The sequence below is a fragment of the Dioscorea cayenensis genome, chromosome 1 (assembly GCF_009730915.1).
Source record: "Dioscorea cayenensis subsp. rotundata cultivar TDr96_F1 chromosome 1, TDr96_F1_v2_PseudoChromosome.rev07_lg8_w22 25.fasta, whole genome shotgun sequence".
NCBI classification, from domain to species: Eukaryota; Viridiplantae; Streptophyta; class Magnoliopsida; order Dioscoreales; family Dioscoreaceae; genus Dioscorea; species Dioscorea cayenensis.
This window is the reverse complement of record NC_052471.1, coordinates 16,792,800-16,802,362: the sequence shown is the minus strand read 5'-3', so window position 1 is coordinate 16,802,362 and position 9,563 is coordinate 16,792,800. Positions and strand designations below refer to the sequence as shown.

Here is a 9,563-nt window from a genome sequence, read left to right as displayed (position 1 = left end):
CAAGCAATCCCATGCAGTGTGAGGAGTCGAGAGTATTCTTTTTCACCGGGGCATAGTACAGGGTTAGTCACGATTGACCTTAGGTTTGGGACCGTGTGTATTTGCATTTCCATGACTCATTAAACATCAGTTAGGAGACATAATGATTAGTCTTGCACTTGAAACAATAGCCCTAGGGTGAGCAATGGTTGGGTTCCCCATTTTCTATCGATTGCCTCTCCTTATTTCAATTGCATATCTTTTTTCTTTTCTTTATTTTTACTTGTATTGACATTGTTCACGCAGCCCTTGAATCATCTTCACTATAGTTAAATAGCAATACTTGTGTTTCCGAGCACTATTCTCTATGGATACAACTACCCACTCGCCAGGGTACTTTATTACTTCGATAACCCGTGCACTTGTGGTACACACACACAAGGGATGTGTCAACTTGGGAGAGGTACAAGGAGATGATGAGAAAGTGCCCACAATGAGGAATCATAAAATGGATACAAATCTAAATCTTTTATAATGAGCTAAACTAAACCATTAAGCAGATGCTTGATGCAGCCTCAAGAGAGTCCTTATGTAGTAAACAACCAAGTGAGGCTTATAATTTGATTGAGTAAATGGCAAGCAAAGGCTATTAGTAGAGTTCTGAAAGGAATATACCAGTAAAGGCTGCCTGGATTTATCAGGTGGATGCCATTACTACTTTAGCAGCACAGGTTGAAGCTATCAAAAAGAGGTTGGACAACATGTAGTCACTCTCTCAAGCTTCAAGACCTCTTTCTAATAGTTGGGTATCTCATAGGGATCCTAGCGGTTCTTCTTTTTCAGATATGGGTATAGGGCAAGCTGAGCAAGTTGACTTTGTTAGGTAGAACAAACGATATCAAAACAACCCACACAGTGGCACATACAATGCGAGTTGGAGAAATCACCCGAATTTTTCCTTTAGTCAACTTAAATAGGGACAAGTGCCGCAACAGTCTAGGCCTCCTCAACAAAATGTTCAACCAACTCTTTTTCTACCAGGATCTTCTAATGAGGAACAGTTTGTTGACCCGATATATCAAGGACAATGAAATTCATCCTTCTGGGTATGAAGAAATAATGAGGAACACCAATGCCACCGTGAGGAATTTAGAACATCATATTGCCCAAATGTCAAAGATAATTGAGGAAAGACTTCCTGGTTCTCTCCCTAGCAGTACGGAAGTCAATCCAAAAGAATCTCGGAAGGTCATTACCCTGAGAAGTGGCAAGCAACTTTCAGGCCCTACTGCAGAGAGGTCTATGGTTGAACCTATTAAACCTTAGCCAGAGGCTAGACAGTCAAGAGTTGTTGATTTGCAGACTATAGTTGACATTGGGAAGAAAATTGAGGGAAAAGGAGGAACTGAGTTACCCAAGTACCAGCCCAAGCTTCCTTATCCTATGAAAGCAAGGAAATACCTACAAGAAGAGCAATACAAGAATTTCTTTGATGTGTTCAATACCTTTCACATAAATGTTTCATTTATTGAGGCCCTTGTTCAAATGCCAAGGTATGCAAAATTCTTAAAAGAGTTGCTCATAAACAAGAGAAAGCTTGAGGAAGTGTCCTCTGTGACACTTGGTGAAGAGTGCTTAGCCCTAATAACCAACAAGCTCTCCAAGAAAAAAAAAGACCTCAGGGGATTTATCATTCCTTGCACTATTGGAGAACTTGTGGATGAGAAAGCTCTGCCCAATATCTGGGCAAGTATTAACTTGATGCTCTACAAAATTTTCCAAAAGCTAGGACTAGGGGAACTGAAGTCCACAACAATGACACTACAATTGGCTGACAGATCCCTCCGTCAACCAAGAGGATTTATTGAAGATGTTTTAGTAAAGATGGATAAGTTCATATTTCCGGTGGACTTTGTAATCCTCGATGTTGATGAAAAGGTTGGCGTGCCCCTCATTTTGGGAAAACCATTCTTGGCAACCTTACAAGCCCTAATTGTTGTTATGGATGGTCAAATGTCACTCTGAGTAGGAGAAGAAGAAGTTATTTTCAAGCTTCAAGACTTAATGAGACATACTATGGTCTTTGATGATACTTGTTATTGTGTTGATGTTGTTGGTGATTTTGTTTCTGAGTATGTTCAGGGCACATTCATGAAGGATGAACTATGTGAGCTATTGGAAGATGACCCTCCTAAGGCTGATGAACCAGAAGAAGAGTTGGTGGACAATTATGCTATCAAGACATGGTGATCATAGGAACTCTCTTGCCTCATGAGCCATCAAAAAAAAAATCCTCTCAAGCCACAAGGTGGTGGAAGCAAATAATCCCAAGGAAAAGGAAGCCACCCACTCTACCACTAAAATTAACACGATCAACTTTTCTAAATTTTGGTGAGATCAATTTAATTAATACCTTAGCACCATATTCATGCAAATGCATTTCAGGTGGCTATAAGAGGTCTAGATTTTACGTATCTCCTTGGTGCGTATAGGTACATCAAGCTAGTGACATTAAACAAGCGCTACTTGCGAGAAAACCTAAGTGTTCATTTTGTTTCTTTTAGTTAGTTTTGTCGCTCCTCGGTGTTTTGAAATGATTTGTAGCTGTGAAATTCTATTCTTTGTGCTCTATTTTTGAAGTGGTATTCCATCGGAAAATGTCTATTCGGTGGTTTTCTCTCGTGTGTGTTATTTTTGTTTTATATAGAGTTTAAGGGAGATTTCTAGGTCTTGGGTGTTTTAGGCCGAGCACAAGCAGAGCATGCCCATGCTCAAGCCGTGATTTTCTTAGTTTCTATCTTGTGAAGCATATTCCGGGGTGAGCACGGGGTGAGCACAAGCATGCTTACCAATGAGAATGGTTTTGGAGCTCCTTGTACAACCGTGCCTCATCTCTTGATGTCTTGGGGAATTATAATGAGATTATCACAGGAAGGAAGCACGGGCCAAGCATGACCGTGCTTCTTTCCGTGCAATTGCCCTAATTGGCACACAAGCAAGTCTGTGCTTTGTGCATGCTTGGGTGCGATCAGTTGGCTTTTCCTTCATCCCTTAAAAACCTAGACTTCGCCGGTCGACTCTCCTCGCCGTTTTTCCTATGCTCCCTCTTTTCCCTTTTTTTTGCACCCATTTTCTCGAGATTATTGCCGATGCTCACCGTCCATTAGTCATTTTGCTCCTCACTTGCTCGCTTATTTTTTTAACTCTAGTAGGTTCCGTAGTTTTGTTTGAGGACCTCATTTTAATGATTTCATTCTCCTTATATATGCAAATGCTTTACATATACCATTTGGCTTAAAATAGATGAATCTTGTTAATGTCAATAACTTTGTAAGCATGGTAGTCCTTATGGCTTTTCAGGGAAGAAGGTTATCCCTGAAGCACAGTCTTGCTCATAGCCTAATAGAGATGGGAGCATGCTCCTACATTCCTAGCGAGCATGGTTTGTGCACTCCTATCACGACCGTGCTCCTCCTGAAATCTCTAATCCTTACACTAATCTGAGGAGTTTCTTTTATAGACTATGCTGAGAAAACACACATCGTTTGGGCCATCATCGAAGAGGCCTCAACGTGAGGAACCGGCCTAGTCCACTGAGTTTGCACCTATCTTCCATTCACAAGTGCACCAGGATCGTTACAAGCAACTCGCTGGACATCATTTTGGCGAATCGAGGGAGATAATTGGGATGTACTATGTGAAGTTGAACTGGAGGACGAGGTCTGACAAATGCTTAGTGTTGGGGCTTGGTGGCAACACTTCATGATTATTGACAGCACCTATAAGCAGTTGGCACTCGAGATGTTGGCTACATTCGAACTTTCCCTTGGTACTGTAGCTTTTCATCGGGCGGATTCGATCCAGTTTCAGGTATATGGCACATTACGTCGGATGAGTCTCACCGAGTTCTCCATTCGTCTAGGACTCTATGATGCGGAGTTCACTCAAACTCTTGCATATGATTCGCTATTGATATCCTAGCCGGTTAGAAAAACTTAAGAGGATGCTTAGAGAAGACTAAGTGCTGACCTTGCCTATGACCCACATTGGTCTAAGGCTTCCACCCTCCGTTCTCCTGCTCTGAGGTACATTCATTTCATTCTTAGCCACACCTTGACAAGTCAGGGTTACAGTACTGGCGTTGTTAGTAGATGAGATTTTAATTTCCTACTGTCAATTCTCAATGGTTTCCAGATGCATTTGGGGTACGAGGTGGCCATCTCCATTGCCTATCAAGGGACAGACCCTCAGATCAGATCATTCTTTGTCGACCTATATATCACTACACTGATATGGGGGATGGGCATTCTTTAGGGGGCTGATCATATGTGAGTGATAGGCGAAGTCGCCTCTATGTCCCTCGAGACCCTGAGATTGATGGGGATGCTGTAGCGGGTTCACACAACACGAGGGGTTGAGTACAGTGTATGACATCCTACTAATACTGCTACTACCCCTGCTCTTTCCTCTCCTACTGTCGTTGCTGCCCGACCGAGATCCTCACCATCATCATGTGCCTCCTCTAGCCATAACGACCAAGTTATTTGTTCTGCTTTGGCATTTTGGTGGCTTCAGCGGAGTGTCACCAAGATTGCCGAGCACTTGGGGATGTCTATCCTCTGAGCCATCCTCTACCATCAGATCACCACCTTAGGGAAGGATGGACGATACTGCTATGGTAGAGGACTCTGCTTCACCTTTATCCGATAATGCTTCTTTTCCTTCTGAGAGTGTTTCATTTCAATCATCATGCAGCTATTTTTATTTTTAGCTTTCAATATTTGGACTTGTATTTATTTTCATATTTTTTAGACTTGTTTATTTTAATTTGTTTATTTTAATTTGTTTATTTTGGTTTGTTTATTTTGATGCACTTTCTTTGTGCATTTTTAGTTCTTGTTATTTTATTGTCTTTAAACCATTAAGCTTCACTTATGTGTCTCTCATCTCATCTCAATATTGGTTGTGGTGGATTGGCTAGTGTCATGCACATTAAGAACAGCAATATCATATTTTGCATACCTCTAATGAACTCTTTCGCTTGTATTTTACCACATTTTGTTTATAAATGATGCTATTCTGGGTATGTTTGTCTATGTCACAAGCTTTTAGCTCTCGTAACACATATGGAATGAAATCAAGGATAAAACCAACCAAAGAAAATAGTTTATCTAAATATCCAATGCATGCACGGGTTGAGCATAGGCGTGCCATCTCTCCATGTTTCCCTCTGGGTGGCAACTCCCCTATTTTTTTAGTGGAAGCATAGGTAAAGCACAAGGGTGCTATCTCCCCATGATTATCTCGGATTGGAGTGGCTTATGCTTTTAGGAGAAGCAAGGTCAGCGTGATCCTTTCATGGGCATGCTCAAGCTGAGCACAGGTGGAGCACACACGTGCTCTCCTCATGATTCCTTCTGGATGACACTTAGCCCTTTTCATTCAGAAGCTTCAAGAAGAGCACTGTTTGAGCACAACTGTTCTAAGACCTTCTCAAGCCTAAAAGTTCCTTATTAATCCCCAGATTTATGGTTTCTTGGCATTTTTTGTTCTAGAGTCTCCTTCTCCAGCGGGGGTACTCTGAAGAGAACAATGATCAACCATCACCACTCGAGCTAAGGAGATAAAAGGTGAGTTAGAGACATTGGAGAAGTGGAGTTGGCCATCCTATTGAGTTCTTGAAGTATATTTAAGGAGTTCGTGTGAAAAAGGAAGCCTAGATGTCTCTCTTCCTTGTGTCTATCTTATTCTCTCATTTGTATGAATCCATGATCGGCTAACCATTCCACGGTGCCCCGGGATTGTGAACTATGTTGTCTTTTATACTTTGACTACTTGAGTTTTAATGCCTATGGAGTTCTATTGCTTTCATGTGTAATTCATGTGTTGCATAGCTTAACATGGTTGATTTGCGTAGATGCTTGTGTAAAACTCAGCGTATGTGGATTACCGTAGTTGTGATTACCTAGTGTAGTTGCAAAACTTGGCCAGTATGAAGCCCATAGTTACTCTTGTAAAACTTGGCGTAGTTGATAGCCATTGTTGCAACAAAGATTTTGAGGACCCACAAGGATCTTAGAATGTACCTTGGTAGGCATTATATTCAAATCAGTATCTTAGGCACTTAGAAATCATCCCTGGGCATTGCTCTCTTGTTATCAAAACTCAACCCTAGTCTACTTGGTTCTTTTACCCCTTCATTCTTTAGTTTTGTTTAGTAGTTAACTCTTTTACCACCCTTTCAGTTGACTAGACATTAGAGGATCAATTAGTACTATAAGTCCATTTCTTGTGGTTCGACAACCATACCCCCTTGTGGGATACCACTTTATTACTGATAACGATCCGTGCACTTGAGGAGAGAACATCACTCCAAGCCACATCCTTGAACATCTTCTCTCGGAATTGTGTGGGTGGATCATGATCATTATGGGTTCACAATGGCTATTTTAAGGCCGTTGTGGCTTCTGTATTGCTCCCAATGATTCCACACTACCAAAGCTTGATAACGACAATATTGGGTATGGACAATGGCCATGGTGAGATGTCACCATGGCCATTGTGAGCCGTGGTGAAGCTCTGGTTCTGCAACTTACTCCAATTTGCTTCAAAATACCCCCAAATTCTCTTATTCTTTTCTAAAATAGAAATAAAAGCCGTGTTGAACCAAAAAAAAATGAAATTTTATACTAATTAGGTGCTAAAATTGTCGAATTCCATGCTAAATGTAGTGTAAATGATATAAAAAATATAAACTTTCTAGCACTTATCAATGCGTTAAGAGATTAGGCATAGCTAGGTTTCTAAATTAGAGATTGATCATCCCTTAGGCTTAGGGTTTGATTTGCCCCTTTTAGAGGAGCTCTTGAACTTAAGGCAAACATAGGAGGTTGGGATAGGAAGAGATTCCATCCAAAGTTCCTAGTGATTTAGACCTGGTTGCCAAGAGATTGGGACCAGTAGACCTTTGAATTCCCCCGGTCTAATATTAGACTGTGATTATCATACTCAATGCATACCATATGTAACAAACAAGGAAACTATCATGCAATGACCCACCTCCTTCCAATTGTGCTTAATGATCCTCCATTGTATTGTTTAATAAATTGTAGAAGTAGACTAAAGAAACAACGTAGACGTTTAAGCTACTGATTAAGAGAAAAGGAAATAATAGGAGACTTTAGCCATTCTTGGGGAAATACAACCCTCGTGCTCACCCACGAGGTATTACTTGATGACCCGTACACTTGCGATATTCACAAACTCACTTTAACATTATTTGCATAATCATATCCACACACACTTTAGAGGTTCGTCAGATACTCATATATTTGTGTGAGTTATTATTTGATGATCCATACATTTGCTAGTGGACGTACACCAATCTTGACTATTGATAATTCCACACCCTCCCCAGATTCCAGATTTACAAATATATATCTAGGCGATTAGTTTGATTCTTATGTAATGGAGACATTAGGGTACCCCCAAAGTATATCAATGGCAACAAGCCAATAATACAGTTCAGGGAGGCAGTTGTTAAGACATTAGGGTGTGACCACACCTGGATGATTAAACACAAGATTTTTGGGGTTTTATTGAGAGATTTGCTAAGCCTTAGATGGGATACAAAATAAGCTTAAAAATCCTCATATCCTCAATCCCTCTAGTGGTTAGAACAATAATGTTATCAGCATATAGTAGTTGTGCATTTACCCTAGTACCCAAGTGTAACCCAATAGAGGGCCCCAGAATTGAGAGCTTGGGTGAACATTATGCTGAAGAGTTAGGGCTTGTTCATTTGGGCTGAAGTAGGGGAAAGTGGGTTGATTTTTCCCCACTTCGGTTATTTTTTATAATGAAGTGGAAGTGGCACTACCTCAACTTCCCCAAGTGAGTATATAACTAGATACACTTTAGAGCTTTTACTACTGAAGTGGCTGAAAATGGGTACCACATAAATATTGACTTCCTCCCCATTTCCCCAACTGGTTGGAACTCCTTGGAAGTGGGCTTTTATCTCTTCCTTCTTTCAGTTTTTCCCTCATCCTCTCCAATAGCCATTGACACTATTGTCGCCGTTGCCATCATCGTCAATACTATTATTTGGACTGTTGTTGCTATTCTCTCCCCTTATCCTTTCCATCTAGTGAAACCATTTTCACTGTTATCATTGTCATCACCGTCGCCATCAACATCACCATCGCCATCAATTCACCTTGTTTTCCTTTGCTATTTGGTGTTGTTGTTTCTTCTTTCTTCGATTCCGTAAGTTTTCATTCAAATTTTCTTGAATTTTTGTTGTATTTTGGATGATCTGATATTGTTTGGGAAATTTTGGTTTTAATTCTTCTCCTTTCTTGTAAAACACTCAATTTCTCTTTTAATGATCTCTCATTGGTTTCTTGACTAGAATTTGAGTTTTCTTTTTTTTTTAATCAAATGGAATTCAGAATCTAAGAATACGTTTAAAATCCCTATTCATATGTAAAATGCATGTTGTGTTTTTAGATCTTCCATTTTTCTCATAGAAAAATTGGATGTAAAATTATGTTGTTGACCTTAGGTTGTAGGATTAAAACGAGAGGAAGGAGAGGGATTGACAAGGTTTAATTAGCTTTGATTTTGATTTAATCTGGTATTGTTGCTTGCATATTGGCATCCATAATGTTTCCCCATATCTTCTTTGATTCTTTTTCTCATATTGATCTATGGTGATTTCCTTTTTTTTATTTCTGTGATTTATTGATTGTTTCAGATTATTGTTGTTTGCAGAACAATATCTTTTAGATTTTGTGTTTTGGATTGATGAGCTTTGAGCCAACGAGAGCTTTATAAAGAGTTACTAGGTATTTCAAATCAACCATTTCTTTTGATTTTTCTCCCTACTATTATTTTGATTTTAGTTGATTTGGTTATATTTCTATATTGGAATATATATTTCTAAAATTTTAATTCACATCATTCAGTTAGTATTTTTTTTTCTTTCATTTACACATGTTCATTACGAAATCTTAATTCCCTTTTTCTTTTCTAAAGCTATTCCAAGCCCCTGATTTTCAAAATTGCATAGCAGCTTGTGAGACTTGAAGACTAACTAAACAAATGTCTTAAATGCTTAAATTGATGTATTCTTTGGACTATATGGCTAATGTATATTTATTTTTTCTCCTGTTTTTACTAAATAGGTCTCTTAATCTTTTCTTACATGTCAACGTTTTACTTACTATTGTTGGTCATACAATGGGAGTTGAATATGCTTATCAGTTTTAGGTTTATATGAGAATTGTTTTTGTTAGTGCAACCGCACTATTTATTGGCATAATTTGACACCTAGACCAAGTGACGTGGCAAATAAGGTGACAAAGCATAATTGATGATGTGGCAAGCATGGTGACATGGCAAGGAGACTTGGAGTGCATGGCAAACATCTTGAAGATCTTGATTGAGCTATTTTTAGTAAGTCTCTAACATGGAGCCAAATATCTTGAAGATCATGGTGAAGCTATCTTAAAGATCTTGGTGGAGTTATTTTTGGCAATGCATTACATTTGAAGACAAGATCATATCAAGACCATATTTAG

The 9,563-nt window shown here is 39.3% G+C and overlaps 1 protein-coding gene across 1 annotated transcript; it reads left to right on the top strand.

Moving 5' to 3' along the window:
* Nucleotides 1-1,029: 1,029 nt before the first annotated feature.
* LOC120255785 lies at nucleotides 1,030-2,229 on the top strand. The gene is made up of 3 exons (XM_039263592.1): nucleotides 1,030-1,284; nucleotides 1,342-1,917; nucleotides 2,122-2,229. Exons 1-3 carry the CDS (start codon nucleotides 1,030-1,032, stop codon nucleotides 2,227-2,229), a joined length of 939 nt encoding a protein of 312 aa, XP_039119526.1.
* Nucleotides 2,230-9,563: the final 7,334 nt, after the last annotated feature.

Excerpts from the sequence above, each read along its gene's own strand:
- LOC120255785 (XM_039263592.1), top strand. The coding sequence starts at position 1,030 with ATGAGGAACAGTTTGTTGACCCGATATATCAAGGACAATGAAATTCAT. Across the intron at positions 1,285-1,341 it reads CTACTGCAGAGAGGTCTATG|ACTATAGTTGACATTGGGAA; the intron begins GTTGAACCTATT and ends GTTGATTTGCAG. Across the intron at positions 1,918-2,121 it reads TCCTCGATGTTGATGAAAAG|GGCACATTCATGAAGGATGA; the intron begins GTTGGCGTGCCC and ends GAGTATGTTCAG.